The 22156-nt window shown below is 39.9% G+C and overlaps 1 protein-coding gene across 6 annotated transcripts in view; it reads right to left on the bottom strand.

Annotated features, from left to right (window-relative positions):
• The window catches only part of GRIK1 (glutamate ionotropic receptor kainate type subunit 1), a 368154-nt gene that overhangs the window by 117234 nt on the left and 228764 nt on the right, over positions 1–22156 (bottom strand). For all 6 annotated transcript variants that reach the window (XM_060640365.3, XM_060640367.3, XM_060640366.3 and 3 more), the window contains exons 3-4: positions 21139–21396; positions 8080–8261 (exon numbers count right to left, since the gene is read on the bottom strand). In XM_060640365.3, the coding sequence (XP_060496348.1) occupies positions 8080–8261; positions 21139–21396 (440 nt within the window). The remainder of the gene's footprint in view (positions 1–8079; positions 8262–21138; positions 21397–22156) is intronic.

Raw genomic sequence — 22156 nt, 5'->3', positions numbered from 1 at the left:
TACATACTTGATGTTACAATGGCAGTGGGTACAAGGTGTGGAGAACTTTGTATGACAACTAAACAATGTGTCTTTTGTATTTCAGGCAATGTGGAAGTGGGGATAGAGCACTCAGGAGTTTCATACTAGAAGAGAAGTGTCACATATTTTATTTGGAATGTACAGTTTTTGAGGCCACATGGATGCTGGATGGAGGAAAAAATGGGGGCTTGCGACAGAGAGATCGAATGTTCTAATATAGCAGGAAGATGATGATAGAGATGGAGAAAGGAGGTCGAACCTGAAACATATTCAGAAAGCAGTAGCTACAAAATTTGGTAGTTCATAAGTGGGAAGGGTGAGGTAGAGTCAAGTGAATTCCTAGTTTCTGTGTTGAGTAATTGGATGGTATTTCTAGTCACCAAGACAGGAGCAGGAGGAGAACGTGGTTGGCTGGAGCAAAGGAGAGGAGGAAGATGCAGTGCGCTGAGTTAGGTGTGGAGATTTCACGACATGGGGCAAGATACGATAGGGATACTTGGGAAGTCAGGCTGAGAGAAGGTTTGGGGACCACCGTTGTGCCATAGTATATGTGGGAGGTGATGCAGTGACAGAGTTAGCAGTGGGAAGCACTGTATCACTCTTACAGTTTTGCCTAGGCACGATACCACTCATGGTGTTGATGATGGTAATCTCTCACATGTAGGATATTTCATGCAACAGTGGTGGGCTTGATGCCTTACGGGCATTGTCAAATTTAACGTCTCTCAAAACAATGTGAGATATGTACAAGACATTCCTAAATTTTACAGATATAGCAAAGAACGAGCCATGAGATCCTCTGCTACATGACCTCATTCAATACCCTGGAGTTTTTCATCGAATTTTACTCCCCGTCTATCTTGGCAAAGTCTTTAGCACGTACAAAGCATCTAATACATGCTAGCCAAATAATGGTGGGATTTACTTCCTACAGAGTCACCCTTATGACAGAAAGGATTTGGCTAACAGTCATCGGGGAAGTAGGGTGGAAGGATTCTTTTGGTAAAATCTTGCATTTATGAAGGGTTACAGAAGCTGAGGTGGTAAATAAACATAGCAACGTGATTTTTTTTAACCTGCTTCAGTCTTTAGGCTTCCTTAGGAAATCTGAAAGAAGCTATGGATCCTTTCCCCTGAAAAAGGGACACTGAGGAGAATGAGCATACCCAAAATTTTGAATAAAGCTGAGGTTCACCAACCCTGCTAAAGGCTGAACACATGCTTTGATGTGCACATCTTCAAGTTATTTCCATGATTCCTTCTAAATTATCCCCACTTCTATTGCAAGGATAATTTCCCTTGTCACCTATACAGCCAAATTCTGATGTAGCTGGAATTAAGGATTAGAGCATTTCTGAGGCATACGTGTGATTTTGATTACCTCCCAATTCAGATCGAAATAAATCTATATCCTTTTCCAAATCTACTCTTTGGAGATTTTTGTGAATATGCAAATGGGCATCCTGTACACTAAGAATCTGGACAAATGACAGGTCCCCTCACTACATTGTTAGTTACCCATAGAGATCAATTAATTCTTATGTGTATTGAATAACACACTCATATCTATGAGCTGCTCCTAACAAACAAAACTAACTCTATGCTCAGGAAATGTAAATAGATTTTAATATCAACCTGAGAGAAATAATTAAGATGAGAATGTGCTGCCAAAATAATTATATAATATACTACAAATTATCATCAGTTAGTATAAATTGAGAATCGTCATTATTACATCATCGAGATTTAGCCAAAGTAATGAACTTCCCATCAATTAACGGTCTCAAAGACTACCAAATGACTTTAGGAACTTAAAAATAAACAGCTTAAGTATTTCCCCATTTCTTTGAAAGCCTACTATGTACAAAGCAATGCACAAATTCTTTATGTCTAACACTGGGAAGAAGATTCTTGATCACTTGTATGCATGGAGGCTCAGAGCTGCAGAGAACCTTGGCAAGATTAGAATCCAACAATCCTATTTGACAGATGAAGTGACTGCATTTAAGAAGAACCAACAGACTTTCCAAAATAGCATACCTAAATGGTCTGAGAAACTCAGGTCATAGGCATGTTAAACCCTGGTCTGAAATTCCGGGCTTACCATTGGGTGTATGACATGGGACCTCATTTTTCTCATCTGTAACATGAGATACTTTGAGAGGATAAAAAGATACCATTCTAGTCAAATGCATAGCATAGTCTGGCACAAAGTGAGTGCCCAGTGAGTGGCAATTATTTTATTCTATTAGGGCAAGAGCAGAATTTGCAACTGGATCTACTGACCGTCAGTCTAAGACTCTAGTCATAGATAGAAATGAGTTTTCCAGTCTTTCACCAGTCCATGGGCATTGGATGGCTACACTCTGTGACTTTCATTTCAAGGTCTCTTTTGATTAAGGGGGCAGAGATGTATGTTTTCCTTGGTGTTGTTTTTACTGTTGTATCGTTCTCACCTTCAACAAGTACTCAACAAATAGGTGTTCAACTAAAGAGTGAATTTCTCTACTGTGCTCCTACCACATTCTCTCCTTGGCTTCAATATAATCAGCATTTCTTGATGACTTATGTAAACTGGACAAATGAGTGGATGTTTGATAAACAACTGAATTAAAGGAGTATAAAGCTTAACAACACGTGTTCCACGTTCTATTGTGAGGAGAATCAGTTGGCATCTGGGTGTACATAACAGTATCAGAATGAGATGCTTTTTTTGCCCCTCTTTTAAATCCTGAGGTAAGTTTCAAATCCCAGTCTAGCCACTGTTGGCTCTGTGACCTTGGGCAAGTTACAGAATCTCTCCGAGCTCTGTCAGTTTCTTGTATACAGAATTTTCTCAGGAAAACGATTGATGCATTTCATTCGCTTAGCACAGTGCCTGGCACACGGGAAGTCCTATAAGAGCAGCTCCCAAGGTCTTTATGATTATGATTAAACATGATGGGGTTGTGTATCTGACTTAGTGGGTGCAGGTTCCAAACACGGGTTTGTGACCTCTTGGCACATCGCAGATGTACTGCTTGGCTGGCAGTTTTCTGTGTTGAGAGATAAAAACTGATTGTGCTTCTGTCCTGTGGAAATATGAAATGAACTCTTTCTAACCATCTCTGTTTGTCCTGCTCATAGGCAATAGATACAACATCTACGAGGAAAGAACCAATGCACAAAATTATTTAACTAATCAGCATTACCGCTCCACTTCCTAGGAGAAGGAAGCAGGGTATTAAAACTACATTTTCTCCCTGGCCTTGTTTTTATGTTAATTGACAGAAAGGAAAAAAATAAAAACAAGAGAGCACAAATGTTGACAGGAGAAAATGTGATATAATTCCACGAAATATTTTGGTTCTAAAATGTTTTATGGAGACTAATGGCTCAATTATAGCTTAATGCTCATTGCTCTAAGTGTTGTGAGGGGGATGAGAAGTCTCTCTTCTGAAGCACTTGTTCATGGAAACAAGAAAGCAGGTTTCCTGAGAGGGAAACAGCATGTTCATGTTCACCTACTGGCCGCTGTCCAGCTCAGGGACTCGGCCCAGCCCTGATGCAGCTTCCCTGCTGGACGGAGCATCACGGTGTCCCCTCCCTTTCCGTCAGGGAACCGTTAGGATTCCGGCTACTGTGCTTGAAATTGTGACTTGCTTTCTCAATCCTATTACAGGATTTGAAAGTGTCTGTGCAGCTCTCCAGAGAGGTAAATGTATTTCAGGAAGTGGAATCATAGGCTGAAATGCATTACAGTTCTTAATAATATAGGGCTTCAGACATTGAATAAAACCTTCCTTTGAGGAAACTGAGGCATAGAGGGGCGACTTGCTCAAATGTGCTTGGCAGAGTTGAGAGTACAGCACACTGAGTGAGCTGGAGGGAGGTGATTTAGGAGACCGCTTTTATCAAGAGCTTCTAGTACAGTTCTTGGATCGTTCATTTATCCATTTCTTTATTCATTCAGCAGAGCAGTGTTGAGCACCCACTGTGTGTCAAGTAATGTAGTACATGCTGGGGATTTAGGAGAACAAGACAAAGGAGGTTTCTATCCTCCTGGAGGTTATAGTATTGTAGGGAATATGGACCACAAATGAGTCGATGCCCAGATGTTTGCATTATGAGCATGTTCAGTACATGGTGGATGAAATTATTACTATCTCTGAGCTTCAATTTTTGTGTGCAAAAGGATAATACCAATTATACCAAGAGTTATTGGGTACAGTAAAGGAGACAGTTGCTTATCAACCAGCATGGTGCTGGACGTGTGTTAGGAGTTCCAGTGCAGAGTGTTCTCACTTCATTCCTCATCTTTAAATTCGTCTCCCATCAGCCACTCTCTTGGTAGAATCAGCCTCAGTAGGAATCAGTAAGGGTGCAGGCAGGGCAGGCAGTGAAGAGTCAGTGGGAAGAGAGTAGGAATTGGGGGAAGTGCTGAGGATTTGGGGTGTCCACGCTGGAGACAGGCTGGGAGACAGTAGCATCCTTGCCAAGCAGCAGAACGCCCACTGGGAGGTGGTGGATAGACAGGGAGAGAAGAGGACGCTGAGTGATGGGATGGGTGCTATGCATATCCTGCTGGTTGCTGGGGGCACTCTCAGACTACAGAAATTCATGAAGACATTTCATTCATACAAAAGCCCTGTTCCTCTGTAACCTAATCAAGTCTTGACATTTGAATTTCTAACTAATTTTTAGGAAATAACTTTTCAGATTCTCATCATATAGCACTTGTTCAATATGAATAGAAATAATTACCTTACCGGAGTGATTAGCATGCCCAAGAATAACTATAGCCTTTTTCCCCCAATTTTTACTTTTAGATAAATGTCAGATATCTTCTTTAAAATGCTTTGATTTCTTTTTTTCTGAAGAATCATTACAAAGTCGTAAAATATGATGAAGGTGCAGGGAAATGCAAGGAAATAATGGGAAATGTGCTTGAGAAGAAAGCCAAGTTGACCTGGCAGAGAAAATTTTATCAGCAATGATTTTAGTCACCAAAAATTGGGAGCTATTAATATTAATTTTATCTAAAAGAGACCGGCAGCAAGTGGTTGTGTTTCTTTCAGACATTCTGGAAGCCTACTTCAAAATGGAATGGCTTACCCATTCTGAATGGGGGCCCTTCATGGTAAAGTGGGCACACAGGCTCCAAAAACAGGTGGTCTGGAGACCATGTGGCAGCCCGGTTACTCCGAGAGTGACTTTGTTGGGGCACTTAACCTATCTGAGTTTCAGTTTCCTCAGCTCTTACCTGAGAATACCAAATTTACCCCAGGGGTTGTCTGCATTAGACAGAATATCGGATGCCAGGAATCATCATGGCACCTCAGGAAGAGATTGGAAGAGATTGATTGACTAGTGGCTGGAATTAGGGCCTTGAACTCCTTCACTCTCCAGCGTCCCTAGAGGCACACTGGGCAGACAGTTACAGGGAAGGTCTCTGTCTTTGTTTCCACAGGTTGTTGTCCAAAGCTAATGGAGCAAGTCAAACTGGGTCACACAGAGCCCTTGGGCCTCATTTTAACCAGAATAGCAAGTCCTACGGTCCTCAGTATCACTTTCCAACCATATAGCTTCTCAGAGGTCCGGATTAAACCAACCTGGAGCCTCTGCTGTGATTTCACAAAGAGTGAACGTATTTTCACACACAGTAAGGTAGGGATTTTATGCTAGAACTTCTGCAAAGGCTCTCCCCACTTCCAAACATTTGTAACTCATTAGTCTGCAACAAAAAGTGGATGAACATACTTCCCCCAAAGCCTCACAGCAATCCTACCACTCACATGATGAGGAGAGTGAATACAAGATAAAACATAATAGGGCACAGGATGGAGGAAAGGGTTTACGTCAATGGCTAGAGCAAAACTGAACTAATCCCACTCCCTCTTAGCCCGGCTGACATTTCTTGGGAGGGCTTCACTTAGAAGGTTTTTTTGGTTTGTTGTTCCAAAAAATTGGTCTTTGAATGAAGTAATCTCTATGCTATCAGGAAAGAGCCACTTGCATCAGTGGGACATCAAATCCATATTTATTGAAATAGAGGAGAAACTCTTTCCCAGGCTTGCTCGTTCCAAGCCTGTACTTTGGGAGAGATGTAGCCAGGTATGTGAGCCAAATGGATATCTCACCAAGAGAAGTCTCATCAGCAAATCATTGTCTTAAATGTAACAGAAGTCCCCAGTCTCTGTTATAACAGACTCCTGGAGGGGATGCTTTTTTGTATTTTGAGGGCTACGCATAGAATCTGGGTGTTTTTCTCAGTTCTGGTTCACACCCCATTACACACTTTAATGAACTGCACTGAAATTCTCAAATGAAGCCTCAAGATAAAACGCTGCTGATTGTATTTATTTACCTTTGAAGTTAGCTTGTGACATCACTACAATATGCTTGCTTTCTTTACTGAGAGACGATTATAGTATCTAAAGGTTTGTTAACACAACTGTAGTCTAGAAGTAGGTAACACTTACTCTTCCCCTAACTAGAGAAGCAACATTTCATAGAGGAGAAGGTTCAGGATGGGATAGAGGAGGCTGAGTCCCAGATCCTGGCTCTGTAACTGTGGGAAAGTCATTTCGCCTCCTCTAAAGTGAAAGAATTGGCCTTGATGATGTCTAAGATTGTTTTCAACTGCAACTTTAAATATGTTCTCTGACTCGATATAGATTTTTAGTGTAATCATCCAGGAGATAATAGAAACATGTAGTCAACTTTCCTGATTGTCTACTTTCAGGTGAAATTAAAACCTCAACTCTGAACTCCACGGCTTCAGGTATGAGATCCAGCCCTGGAGAGTCAGGTGGATAGGCTGCTCTAAGAGCTCTCCCAAGTGATTCGGAAATCTGCAGTTCTGCGTTTGTACGGAGGGACTGGTGTGCTTAAAAGATCAGTGCCCATTGCCAGTGAACCACATAGCACATCCCAAACCTTTTAAACTAGAGAGTACAATAACAGCTTGTGTCATTTCAGACAAGAACATTGCCTTATGCTACAATAACCACTTATATTCAATAAAAAGAGACACCCATTAAGGCCACATAAATATAACCTGGCTATTTTTTTTTCCATGTTCCTCCAAATTCATCCCTTGATCTTTTATTAATGCTTCTATTTTAAACATCTGGCTAGCCTTTTCCATTGTCTTCGTCTATGCCAGAGTTTCTCAACCTCAGCACTACTGGCATTTTAGGGTACATAAATCTTTGTTGTGGGGGATGTCCTGTGCCTGATAGGATATTTAGCAGCTTCCTTGGCTTCTAATTACTAGTTGCCAGTAGAGTGCCACTGTCCCCAATATGACAACCAAACATGTCTCCAGACATTACCAAAATTCCTCAAGTGTCCAAAATCACTCTGGGTGAAGGACGCTGGTCTATGCTCTATCTTTTTTTCCAATTCTGAATTTTCTTTCACGGGCATAAGATCAGGGCTATATCCTGAAGTGCTAGAAATGATTACTCTGCTGTTATCATTATTCCTAACATTACTAATACCTTTCACTTACATACGATCTCGCAATTTATCAAGTGTTTCTATTCACATTATTCATAAAGATTAATGCATGGCAGCTCATTGTCTATGACAAGTTAGAAGAGAGAAGCATCTCTTCTTTCATTGTCCCTGTGCCCCCTTTTCACCATGCTTGGAATCCTGCGTGTTTGACAAAAGAGGTCTTGCCATGAGGAAGATGTCTTTAGGACAAGTCAGGTGCTGTGTACATGAAATCTGCTCAGTCTTTTCAAGAGATTTGAAAGATGAGATGCTTAATCACCTTGAAATGACGTCTTTCTCCTGTCAACCTCTGTTGACGTTATCGACGTACCTCCCAATGCCTAAGACACGCCCCCCCCCCCCCCCCATCTACAGCTACATACAGCAAGTGGCTTCATTAAATTCCCCGAGCCCTGTGACTCCTTAAAAGCGTTCTGAAAGCTGCAGTCCTCAGCCTAAACTGGACTGCTGCAGCTTTATCATGGTGCACTCAGTGAAACCAGATGGCATTTTTGAGAAAAAGAAACGAACATATCCCCCGCCCCCCCACCTCACCTCCTCCCTGCACCCTCTTACCTGCTTAAGGATTTCAGCAGCTGTCCCATGTGAACAATCAAATATCACATAGAACTCCTTGCCCTTCTTCATCTCCTTGAGTAAAGGCTTGGCATCTTTATTCCCAGAGGGCAGCTGGCGGATTTTGATTTTAATGTTATATCTGGAGGGAGCTTTGATGAGCTCTTGTAGACGAATGAGGCCTAGAAAATGACAATCCCATCATGCAACAGACTGTTCTGTCTAAAGAGGACTTGTATTATTGCCATTTACAGTCAAACTCATATCATTCCCAAAATGTATCAAGAGGCCACCTTCCAAAAGGTTACACGGTTGACTTCTCATTTGTCATTCCCTTTTCTGTGGTAGATTATACTGCATTTTCCTTTTGTGGGTATGCATGTGTAGTTTGGAAACACAATTTCCCAAGCAAATTTTGAATTTACTTAGAATGCAGTTGTCTTCTCCAGTGTTTGGCCAACACCACAAACCTTTAACAAATCAAGTCTGTAACTATAAAGCTTTTGTAAACCAATGTTGCTTGACGTTTCCAAAGGTGTGCAATGACATGGATAATGCTTGCTTGCTTAAAAAAACCAACAAATAAACAACAATAGAATACTAGAATCTCTTGGGGCGGTAAATCTCTATAAGCCTTTCATCAAGTATTTATGTATAGCATACTGTTTACCAGCTAATTAGCTGGGCTTTCAGTATAATTTTCCAGTCCCTACCATATAAACTATTTATAAATGGCTCATCACATCCTCTTTCTAATATGATTGAAGATTGAATTGGAAAACCCTCTCTTGATTAAAAAAAGAAATAGCATAGAGTTTTTAGAGATTATGATAATAAAACCAGAAAAAAATGCCTTTAAAATCCACCATTGATAATTGCAGCAAAGTATATACAGCCAACTAACTTGATGGAGAAGGTTTGATTCTCCATAAGTACAAATCTACTGAGCTGCACCATTTTCTAACAGACATACTTTACTGGGGCGAAGCAAACAGCTATATAAAACCTCCATCTTATTTCCCTTAACATTACCGTGTGATTGCTACACTGCATAATGTTGGCTCTCACTCAAGGACTCTCATCACATTGGAAAATTGACTTTTTTTTTTTTTATTGCACAGTTCTGTGCCTTTAGGATTTGTCAACTTCACGTAATCAATAGGAAATATTAAGTGTTATCAGTATTCAGATGGAAATTTTGCTATGCACTGTCACGGATGCCAGCTACCTCTGGACTTGATATATTGCTTTCATTTTCTTATTTTACTTATTTAGTTATCTACCCACTCCACCCAAACCGCGGTTTTGTGGCTCGGATGTTAAAATGTCCCTCTAATTAATACCTTGGATAGGTTGGGTTCTGAGGTACAGGAACATTGTAACTAAGTGGCTCTTTGGAGCCAAATGGGTGTATGCAGTTGGGGGATGATGGTGGTTAGGGTCTGTAGAACCATAACAAGAGTCACTGCTCATTGTTAATTTTTTTTTTTTTTTTTTTTTTTTTTTTTTTTTTTTTTTACGTAATAATTGAAATTTTCAGCATGGTAGCCTTTCTGGGCTCTTGCTTTTTTCCAAACCAATCAGTGTGGTTGAAGGCTCTCAAATGCCAGTAATGATCCACTTAACTCTCTTCACTTCCAGAATCACGAGTCCTGAGCCGCTCGTGCTTACGCCAAATGGAAGAAAACTGAGCACATGGGCTTGCATATTTGTTAATCCTCAATCCTGTGAAGTGAGCATTATTATCTTTGTTATTTCTGTTAAGGAAACTGAAGCTTAGAGCAATTAACTGTCTCAGGGTAACAAAGATAGTGAGGAGGACCCATCAGTTCAAGTTGTTGCCTGTGAGTCCTGCACTCAATCTTTCTCCTTCATGGTCCAGCCTCACAAACACAAATTGCTGGTGCTCAGGGAACAGATATAGCTTGGGATTATTTGGTGAAATGGGGAAAAAATAGAAACAGGGACCCCCATTCTCCTTTCTTCTTTACTCCTGGGTACTTGAGTCTCGTTTGAGTTTTTTCTATTGCTCTCCTGCTTTGCAAATGCATAGTTTTTTTTTTTTTTGTTTTGTTTTTCTTATCTCTGAGCATGGCCACAAGGGAGACCAATGTAGCCTTTAAATAAAATGGGAAAACCATTTAGAAAGAACATTTCATGTGCTGCAACAAACTGCCTTTTTGTTCTTTTGCTGAATGGAATGTTGATCTAGAAGTGCATCTTCCTATCACGATGATTTACCCATGTTAATGGTATTTTAAAGTTGAATATGTTTTCTCACTTCATTTACTGGTTTTTATCGAAAAACATTTCCTGGATCTTCCTTATATGCCAAACCCCGTGAAAGGTGGGACATGAACCCATCTTGCTTTAAGGAAGGGATTCAGTTGTTCTTACGTGGCTAGAACCAAAATGAACAATGTACTGGTAATTTGCAATGTAAGTATTTCAATACATTAGTAACAATCTTGGAGTCTTGTTTTCCAATGTTCATTTTATTTTGAGTCCCTCAGAATTTTGCACTAAGTGTTTCAGGTATTTTCATTACATGAAATCTACCATGTGTCAGAGATGATTTAATCAATTTAAGTGTTGAGCTGCTAGCAGAACTTGTACATTTACAGTAAGTCAGAAATAGTAAGGAAAACAGTTCTTCGGTGTTTAGTTTTATATCGAGGTCCTCAGGTTGGAATAAAGTGGTATAGAAAGCAAAAGCAAAAGAATAAAAAGTAAAAGCCCATAGAAAGATTTCATCCCATCAGCTCTTAGATGGAGTCTCACTTACTACTCAATTTTTATAAATCATAAGGTGAGGCTAATGGAGGCTGTTGAAGATACCTGCTCAGGATCCTAAGATCTTGTTAAGGCTTAAGTGACAGATTCCGGACTGAAAGCCATGTGTAACTTCTGACTCCCAATCTCAGGCTCTTTTCTTTCCTTTTCTTTTCTTTTCTTTTCTTTTCTTTTCCTTTCTTTTCTTTTCTTTTCTTTTCTTTTCTTTTCTTTTCTTTTCTTTTTTTTACCAAATCAGTGTCTCTCCTGACTTTAGATTTCAGATCAACTAACTGACTGACTAACTAACTAACTATTAAATAAATAACTACACACATAAATAGAGAGAAAAAACTGGACCAGCATAAAGCAATCAAACATTTAGTTGGCAAATGAGGCCATGAATAGACATTTTGCTCCCTCCTCAAAAAAGGTGACCATGCATTTTCACAACTCTCTTCTAAAAGAAAGTGATTTTAATACCAGTAGAGGAGAAAGGAGAACGACTCAGTACAAAAGCCCAGTTTCTAATTGGTCTAAATTTATCTTTTGGAAAAACTGACTACTAAGCCCCTAATTTTCTCAGTTTGTCTGCTGGCAGGTGGTTTGACCTCGGGAAGGGAGAGGCTCAACAGATTGAAAGATTACAGACCAAGTTGTGGGAAGAAGAATGAGGGTTGACCAGGGGGGTTTACATTTCTCTTCCCAAAGCAATTGTTTGCTAAAAAAAAAAAAAAAAAAAAAAAAAAAAAAAAAAAAAAAAGAAAAAAGAAAGAAAGCCATTCTGCCTTCATTAGCAAACATTGTAGAATTTACAATTTAAAAGTCTTTTCTTTTTTCTTTTTTTTTCCCTTAGTTCCCAGGTAAAAAAATTTAGAGAAAGAGTTCCTTTTTATTTGCACTGTGCAGCAATCCATCAATCACCCACCGTGCGTTGTAGTAAAGAGTAGCAAAACTTATTTGCTAAACAAATAATTACTTTAGGGAAAGGAAATTGATTTAGGCACAACTCCTAACTTTGCTAATGGTCCTCCAAGTTTGGAAGCAAGCCTCGACAAGTGACCCAGCGCTCCCAGGGTTGGACTCCAAATGCAGAGAACGGTTACGGTGCATGCAAATCTGGTGTCGGTGGCAGTCTTTCTATCCCACCACGATGGAGGGACTTGAAAAGTAAAATGCAGTTCAGGAGATGATCAAACCCAACTGAGGGGCATTCTGCAATAAAACTGGTCTGGACTCAGCCTTTTCCTGTGAGGAGAGGGTATGAGGTGTACCTGGGCACAGGTGACTTCCATGACAGTGGGGAGTTGGGTAAGTTGGTTCTGAGTTCCTTCCATCCAGGTGAAAAAAGCTGTAGGGTCCACAACACCATGGGGCAACAGCACCCCCAGGGGGTTCTGTCTGTGCCTTGGGCAGAGCCATGCCCTCTGGTCACTGGGAAGGCCTCAGGGGTTTAGAACAACCTGCAGTGAGCCCTTCTGGACAGCAAACACCTACTCTCCTAGCCTCAGTCATCTCTGCAGAGCATTTGTTTTTAAAAAACGATTACCCTATATTATATTATCCTATTTGCATACGTTAGTATTGTATTTGTGTTAAGTTTCTTGTATTTGATGCTTGTAGTGTGGCTATAACAAGGAAGGCCATAGTTCTTAGCAAATACATACTAATGACTTAGGGGTAAAAAGGCCGTGATGTCAGCCACTTACTTTCAAATGGTTCAATAACGCTACTACTTACTATTATGATTGTTGTAATTGTTTTTGTATTAAGAGAATCACAGAGCATTAAAACAAATGCAGCCAGATGATAACAACGGCAAACCTAGATGAAGGGAATACAGGAGTTCATTGTACCTTTCTTGCATCCTTTTTTCTAGGTTCACATCTCTTTAAATACACGGATCACATGTGGAGATATAAAATAGCACCACAAGAGCCTCTTCCTCTACTCTCACCCCCAGGGAGGCAGTTGGAAACTGCACCTTTGGTTTCAAAAGCACTTTAGAGCAAGGAATCTATTTATTTCGCATGAGTTCGACCTGGGCTATGCATATGGAGATAACTTTCAAAAATGTCCAAACGGCCAATTCTTTTTTTTTTTTTTTTTTTTGGAAATTTATTGTCAAATTGGTTTCCATACAACACCCAGTGCTCATCCCAAAAGGTGCCCTCCTTAATACCCATCACCTACCCACCCCTCTCTCTCACCCCCCATCAACCCTCAGTTTGTTCTCAGTTTTTAACAGTCTCTTATGCTTTGGCTCTCTCCCTCTCTAACCTCTTTTTTTTTCCTTCCCCTCCCCCATGGGTTTCTGTTAAGTTTCTCAGGATCCACATAAGAGTGAAACCATATGGTATCTGTCTTTCTCTGTATGACTTATTTCACTTAGCATCACACTCTCCAGTTCCATCCACGTTGCTGCAAAGGGCCATATTTCATTCTTTCCCATTGCCACGTAGTACTCCATTGTGTATATAAACCACAATTTCTTTATCCATTCATCAGTTGATGGACATTTAGGCTCTTTCCATAATTTGGCTATTGTTGAGAGGGCTGCTATAAACATTGGGGTACAAGTGCCCCTATGCATCAGTACTCCTGTATCCCTTGGATAAATTCCTAGCAGTGCTACTGCTGGGTCATAGGGTAGGTCTATTTTTAATTTTTTGAGGAACCTCCACACTGTTTTTCAGAGCGGCTGCACCAGTTTGCATTCCCACCAACAGTGCAAGAGGGTTCCCAAGCGGCCAATTCTAAACACTCATTTTGGCTAGCTATCCACTCTGTGCACTCAGATATGACACAGAAAAATGCTGATTTGCATACACAAGGAGTGACTCTGGAAACAGGTGGAGATATGGAGGAGAAAAAAAAGAACCTACTATTTACAGTGAGTGTTTAAAATTTCCCATGCCTTCTCCTTAAGTAATAATAAACTGCCATTTACATTACTCCTTTTATGAAGGATGCTACATGCCTTATAAATATCTCAATAAACCTCACAATACACCTTTGAGGTGAAAAGGTATCAGTACGATTCTGCAGTAAAGAAAGTGAGACACAGTGAGGTTAATTGTTTAGACTGGTCCTGAAAATAAGTCACAGATGCCAGAAATTGGAAGGGACCTTAAAGGCCAAACCCCTACTTGATGCACGAATCCCCTCTACACAGCTGTTGCTGCACCTCTCTATTTGAAAAATACCCCACCTCACACTGAAGCCCAGTTCATTTCTGGACAGCTTTAGTTATATTCAATAAGTATTAGTTCAAAAGAAAAGTACCTATGTTTTCTTGAGTCTTAATTTAATTCCCTGTTGATTAAACCACATCAGTGGGGTTGATGCCATAAAAATGAGTGTAATAAACCATTGGGACCTAAAGATAAGATCGTGCATTTTAAATGTTAATTTCCTCTTCATTTGTACTTAGAAACATAGAAAATGGCATTTCAAAAACTTGTTGGTGTCTTAATATACCCAAATCTAATAGGATTCTTAAGGGGATCTATGTACCCTCCAGAGGAAAGGAAAAATCAGAATTGAGAAATGGAAATGGGTAAGTGAGTGAATTACCTGGGGGAAATACAACACTTTTAAGTGCAGATCTTCATACATACGATTTTTCAAACGTGTATCCAAAAAAAAAAAAAAAAGCTAGAGACTTCCCAAAAGAAAAATTTTGTCCCTTGATCAAAGGACCTCAAAGAAGAATCCAGTCAAAATATTTGAGATGAACTGTGTTGCAGTTAGCTCAACCAGAGTATTTTAGTCTTGAATTCTTGCTGATATGAATGGTAGCTAAAAATAATATACCTTCATGCAATATCTAAAGATTGGCTTCCAAACAGAATTCTGAAAATTTGAATAGGGTTCTGGGCAGAGGACCGGAGTGGGTGGATAGGAAGGGTAGAAAAGAGTGAGGACAGAGGGGAAAAAAAAAAAAGAGCTATAATTTTTTATCTTGTTGGTACTGAGTGCCAAGGATTTCTATCCCCCAGCTTTTTCAGGTGGAATTGTGGGAAGGCATGTAGCAGAAGTGTTCTGGCTGGCACAAATGGTCATAATAACACAGTGGGGGTAAGTTGTGATTGCTGAAGGGAAAAGATTTACTTATTCTTTTATTTAGCACTGATCGCATACTGAATATCTTTCATTTTGGCTTCGTCACTTATGGCAAAATGTTAACTTTCTTCAAGTCCAAATTTCAGGCCTCTGACAAGGTTCTTGGTTCTGGACAGTATATTCTTTCTGTTTTCTATGGGAAGATGAAAGGAAATGTAATAAATGTAGTAAATAACAAGTCACTGTTTAAATACAGCCATTCGAGCTGTTATCTCACTTGGAGTGGTTGAGCATATTAAACGAGTTAATCATACAAAATATTTAAAAGAGTGTGTGCCACATAATCAGAACTCAACAATTTAGTTATTGTGATATTTGCGGTTGTCATTTGCTTTGTGTTTTTTTCCTTGAATTTATTGCTTCTTTCAATCACTGACATTTTTATGTGTGTCCACCTTATTTCAAATTAATCCTCATTATAAAGCTTTGAGACGTTGTTTCCAATGATAGTTAATAGCTCTTAATTTTAGGCCGCGTTTTAGAAATCTCATGACTCTGATGTGTTAAGAAAAATGATATAAGGCAAACATGGATGAAAAAAAAAACCAACTTTTGATGGCGATGTGTTGTGAACTCAGGGCTAGAGGCATCTGGCTGGAACTCATTTCCTTGAGGGCCTTATCTAGCCCTATCGATATGCGGACTCTCAAATTTGTACCCCCAGCTTACACTACATTTCTGAATTCCAGATGTATATATTAGCTGCCTGTTCACCACCTTCACTTGAATGTAGCAGACATTACAAATTCAAACTTCACATGCTCATGACTGAAAAAACTCCTGATAGCATCCTTTTTCCTCCAAAGTAGTTCCATCTATAACCTTCCCCATCTTAGGTGATGTTAACTCCTTCCATTGGCTCTGGCTAAAAAGGTTAGAGTCACCCTTGACTCCTCTATTTTTCTTCACTCCTTCAGGTCATTATGCTAGCTCAACATTCAAAATATTTCTAGAAACTGGCAATTTCTTACTCTTCTATTAACTTATCTTCCTCAATTGCCTTCAGTTCTCTAGAGGCTATTTTTACCCTTGCCTCCCTCTATCCTATTATCAATACAAGAGCCAGAATGATCTTTTTATGATGTAAATCTGATGTTACTCCTCTGCTGAAAACTCTCCAATGGTTTTCCCATTTCATGAAGTGCAGAAGCTCTTCCTATGGTCTATAAAATCCTCCATGACCCATAAGGTGCTCTTCTCTGACCTAGTTTCCCACTATCCCTCCCCTCTCACGCTGGTCCCACCACACCGGCCTCCTTCTTTGTTATAAACAAACGTTTGTTGGAAGACACCATACTCATTCATTTACATGTGTCGTCTATGGCTGTTTTCTTGCTACCTTGCAGAGTGAAATAGTCACGACCCTATGACGCACAAAGCTTAAGCTAGATGCTATCTGGCCATCAGAGACAAAAAGTTTGCCGGCCCCTTTTCTACAGAAATAGTTGTGGCTACATTTCACTGAGATTGGCCTTGAAAAAGCAGAAACTGCTGAATATCCTCCACACTGCATTTGGTGCTCAGCTTCTCAGCTCTTTTTGATGCGTGTGAGGGATAGAAACCAGGCTTCCACCAGGGGTCTAATGAAGCAGAGGGGATGACCAATGAGCAGCAATTTCTCACTGCCTAGGGTCACCTCTGAATGTGGGAATCAGAGAGAACTAGGTGACTGATGGGAGGAATATCCAGGCAACAGAGAGAGAGAGAGAGATATGAAACGAAACACAACTTCACTCCCTCAACAGTTCTCTAGGGTCTTTCTACATTTTCACTTCCAGAGGACAGAATTCTGCCTGCTAGTATTTAGTGAATTGAATTTTGTCCTTAGAGACAAGCACAGTGCTCCCCTTGACTTCAATGGGAGTCATGGGCCATTTGGTCCCCCAGACATCTGTGCTGGCTTCAGGCTATTTAACAAACTCCTAAACAAATCCCAATAAAGTGTTCTTTAATGGGTACTTAATTCTGGTGTGAGGGCGGGTGCTGGGCACACCTAAGTCCTTTCTTTTCCTTCAGGTTTACTAAGTTTTCTCCTTTTTATGTCTTGATAATTACTGCAACCAAAACCCTGAGTCAAGCAGTATTAAACCCACTCAAAGGCAAAAGATGTCTGCTTTTATTGATCTCAGTTGACCTGTTTACTCTCTGGGTTCCAATTTAATAGCTCAATTGATTATTCATTTACATTTTTAATTTCTTTGTGGGTAAAATCATTTTAACATGAGTCATTTCTAACTTAATGGGCAACATACAAATTCATTTGGGATTTTTAACTTTGGCAAGTATTTATTGAACAACCGGGCTCAGGTGAACTTAATAAGGATGAAAACCAGATTTCAGTTTCTTGTAAAAAAATGATAGAAAGGATTGAGTTTCCTCCTGTGCAAAATGCCCATCACTTCTGGGTGCTTACCTGAAATCAGAAGGTTGGTTAGAACATCAATTTCTGTGTTATCCTTTTACAAACTAGGTTTTGTCTAAATATAATTTGAAATCTATAATATTATGCTCATGCCTTTAGTTGAGCTCTTAAATCCAAAAGTTTTAATGTCATTCATCAATTTGCGTTCCTTCTAGCTGGCTCTGCTTTGCTGGAGATGGTAGAAATCGTGAGAAAAATTTGTACTATTGAGTGTATTACATAATGAGAAATAGTATGACTTTATTAGCTCATGTGATTGTCTATTTACAAAGGTAAGCAACATGGAAGGTCAGACTATACTTACATTTACAATTGAAGGGGAGCAGAATTTGCCAGGCAAAATGTGTCCCATTGGCATGGGGATTTTTTTAAGACGTTTATTTTTAAGAAACAGCAGGCACAGATGAAGCTCTGAAATCTGAGTAGATGTTGCCCTTTTGTAAGAGACGTTTACATGTATAAAAGAAACCTTTTTGTAAGGGAGATACTCCCTTACTGTACCAGAAAGAGAGGGGTGACTCAATCTCTAGAAATTCTTCTCAACAGAGAAGGCAGGGACTTAAACATGCATTATAATCTTGCCCTTGTTCACTGTGCTTTTTTTGATAATCTCCCATACCTGATTCCCCACCCCCAACATCTTTCATCTTTGGCGAAAGGTGGTATTTAAGGTGATAGCTTAGGCCATTTCAGTAAGTTAACTTTGTTTTCTTGGGTCTCTCCCATGCTTATAGGTGGTATACATCTTATTAAACTTTGCTGTTCTCCCGTTCATATGTCTCATGTCAATTTCATTGCTTGACCAGCCAAAGATCCTCGAAGGGAAGAAGTGGAAACTTTCCCACCCCTACACATTATAATGTTCTATCTCAAGGTTTTTAAAATCTGCTTTTGGAATTTTTTTGATAGTACGTTTCTTTCTTCCCAGCAAGCAGGTGAAGCTTTAAGAATATGACTGCCTGTGGCTTATACTTCCCTGTAGGAGTGTTTCAAATATAATATTTGTAAGTTATATATCCAATAACCTACCTTCACTTCTTTCTCAAATGAGATGAAGTATAAGAAAATATCTAAATGCATATTTCCAACCGTAAGAGTCACTTTTATCTAGCAACTTAAAATGCAACCAGAATTTAGTGCAAACTAGAGGAGGCTTACTATCATCCTCTGATAAGTAGTAAGTGCCAGTGCTTGGTGAAAAGGACAGTGAAAAATGAAATACTATTAAAAACTTGGTAAGTGCTTTGCGTTATTAATTTTCACTAATAATTTTCTTAACCTTATTACCAAATGTGTAGATCAAGAAAGGAGCTAATTTTAAACCTTGGAGGAAAAAAATATGCAGAAAATAAACAGCATTATGCCTTGTACATGTAATACCTAAATAGTTTCCTGTAGGCCATAATTGTGTTAGGTGGCAGATTATAAAAATAAATAAGATAAACTTCCAATGTTTAGGAATTCCTATTCTCCTACATGTGCAAACAGGTAATTGAAACATGTAACATAATGCTTCTATTTATGAAGTGCTATTGAACCCTCTGGTGGCCCCAGGGGGCTTTAAGGAAGAAGTGATATTTGAATGAGAGCATGTGGAATGAGGGACTGCACCGTCTTCGGGGTAGAGGGAGGATCGCCGGTAGTAAGGGGCCAGCTTCAGATAAGGAGAGTCAGACATATTACGTCTCCTCAGGGGAGAGAAACAAAAGCAAAAATAAACTATGGGGCCTATCCCCAAATAAAAACCTTTTGCACAGCAAAGGAAACCACTACCCAAACAAAAAGGCAACCTACTGAATGGGTGAGGACATTTGTAAAGGCAATCTCTTATAAGGGGTCAATACCAAAATATATAAAGAACTTATACAACTCAACACCAAAAAAAAAAAAAAAAAAAAAAGTAATCCAATAATAATAACTAAAAAAAGAGGGCACAGGACCTAAACAGACAGTTTTACAACGAAGACATCCAGATGGCCAACAGATACATGAAAAGATGCTCAACATCACGCATCATCAGGGGAATTCAAGTCCAAACCACAATGAGACATTACCTTAAACCAGTTAGAATTGCTAGTATCAAAAACATAAACAAATAATAAATGCTGGTGAGAATGAGGAAAAGAAGGAACCCTCATACACTGTTGGTGGGAATATAAATGGTGCAGCCACCATGGAAAACAGTATGAAGGTTCCTCAGAAAATTAAAAATAGAAATGTATGAGCTAACAATTCCACTCCTGAGTATTTACACAAAGCAAATGAAAATGATAATTCAAACAATATATGCACTCTTCTGTTTATCACAGCCTTATTTAAAATAGCTAAGATATGGAAACACCCCAAGTATTTATTAATAGATGAATGGGATAAAGATGATGTGTATGTGTATATATAATGGAATATTACATAACCATAAAAAAGAACAGGATTTGTGACAACACAGATGAACCTAGAGGGCATTATGCTAAGTGAAATAAGTCAGACAGAACAGACAAATACCCTATGATTTCACTCATATGTGGAATCTAAAAAACAAAACAAATGAACAAACGAGCAAACCAAAAAAGCAGACAGATCCATAAATACAGAGAACAATCTGCTGGCTGCCAGAGGGGAGGTGAGTGAGTAGGGAGATGGGGACAATGGGTGAAGAGTACTGGGAGGTACGGACTTGTCACAGGAATAAAAACACGGCATAAGGACTATAGTCAATGGCACTGTAGTAGTGTTGTATGGTGACAGATGGTACCTACTTGTGGTACCTACTTGTGGCTCACCTACTTGTGGTGAGCACAGCATAATGTATAAACCTGTCGAATCACTATGTTGCACACCTGAAACCAATGTAACACTGTGTGTCAACTATACTTCAATAAAAAAAGAAAAAAAAGATTCAGATGAAGTTGGGGGTAAGGAATGATGGGCTCTTCATCCTAGCTGATGTGAGGTACAGGGAGTGCAGGGAAGACGGTGCTGGGGTTAATGGAGATGAAAGGGACGAGATGGTGAACATCTTTAAACAAGAAAGACTTGACAAAGGAGAGTCACCAGCAGAATTTAACTGAATAAAAGGGATCCTCAGTCCCTTTGAAATGTGACGAGAAGACAGAGGGGAAAAGGTGCCGGCCAAAGAAACTCGAAATGAAGGCAGATCAGAGGACGTGTCTAGTGAGATGGGGGCTCCAAGCATCACATTTCTGTTCTGATCCTAAAATAAACAGGTGGAACAATGCAAGCTTTATTAAGGGTTTGTTATTGGGGGTTCTCAGTCCCTTTCCCATGAAATGGTCAACTTTACTGAGTTAGCCTCTAACTGGATTCCTCGTTAACCTCCTTTAGAAACGTTTCAAACAGGTAACATGTACACAGTTACTTACAAGTTGAAAGTATACTTCGTAGTAATTTTCCAACTTTCTCTGCATTATTTAAGGAAGGGAGTCATGGTCACAGTCTTAAGAGAGTTGGGAGAAATGAAATCACATCTTTAATATCAATAAGGTGATATTTCTTTTAAAACATCCCCTTAAATATGATGATGGAAGGATCATCAGAAACGATCCACAGGAATTAGATAGACATGGAGACGTATGGCATTCTCAAATTAGAATACTCCATTAACCTCATAAAAAAGAGCATTTTCACGTACTCCACCTGATAAGTTAATGCCTCTAGAACACTCTGACTCCCTTTGTTCAGACCAGACATGGCCAGGTGAGGTTCCTGTGTGAGTCCCCTACCTGTGCTGTCTTCATACACCACTGTCACTGTTTTCCAGTTGTAGTAGAGGACCAGATCCAGGACCGCCCTGCTGATAGCTGCATAATCTGGGTACAGGTTGATGTAAAACAAGTCTTTGTTGTCCACCGATGGGTGTTTCCAGCGGGTCTGTATGTGTGGAACTTCGAGAGCATTGCAAATTGACTGCACAGCGCTGACAGAGGAACTGTGGGAAGGGCCAAAGAGAGCAGCCACACCAAGAGCCAGCTGGTCGCAGGCTGGTGGCCACAGACGAGGAGGGGTTGAGAGGGAGGGCAGGGAAGTGGGGAGAGAGAGAGAGAGGGCTGTGAATTCCATCTTTCCTTCCATGATCCCTCTTTTTATTTTCATTACTGGAAATTCTCCACTCTCCATCTGTATGTTGAGAAATTATGCTTCATCCAACTTCCAATATCCCCGAGATGCTAAAATACTGAGATATTTGAATGTGGAACTGATTAGCAACACATCACAGGGCCAACTCTGTGCAATCAAAAATAGGTGGCTGTTCTCACACCATTACTTCTAAATCCCTTGCCTGGCATGGCGTAACCCACGGGGGCTCAGAGCTGCTCTACAAGCTACTGGCCAAGGGAATGTCATGTGAATGAAGTATTGTCCTATGGCAGGGTGACAAGGAGGATATTAATGTGGTCAGAGAATTCAGAAGATTCTCCGGGTGGCTGCAAAGCACTTCAGTTGCCATCTTCCCAAAACTCAGAAAGGGATTCCAGGCTATTGAAAAACTGCTAAGGAATAGTAAGTGATATTGATACCTACTTAATTATAGAATATTAACATAACATAGCTTAAAGGGATCTCAGAAGCCACGTGGTCCAATCCACTAATACCATAGACCATGAAGTGAGTCAGGGCCACCAGGTTAGGGCGGAACTCTACCAGAGGCCAGGGGCCAAGCTCAAGGACAGGCCTCTCCCTGCTTCAGCATCAGCCTAATGAAATCGAGTCAGTATAAAATTTAATCTATAACATTTATTT

Source organism: Panthera onca, chromosome C2, assembly GCF_046562875.1.
Source record: "Panthera onca isolate mPanOnc1 chromosome C2, mPanOnc1 haplotype 2, whole genome shotgun sequence".
Classification (NCBI taxonomy): Eukaryota; Metazoa; Chordata; class Mammalia; order Carnivora; family Felidae; genus Panthera; species Panthera onca.
The sequence above is the reverse complement of the archived record's forward strand: the minus strand, read 5'-3'. Positions and strand labels throughout refer to the sequence as shown.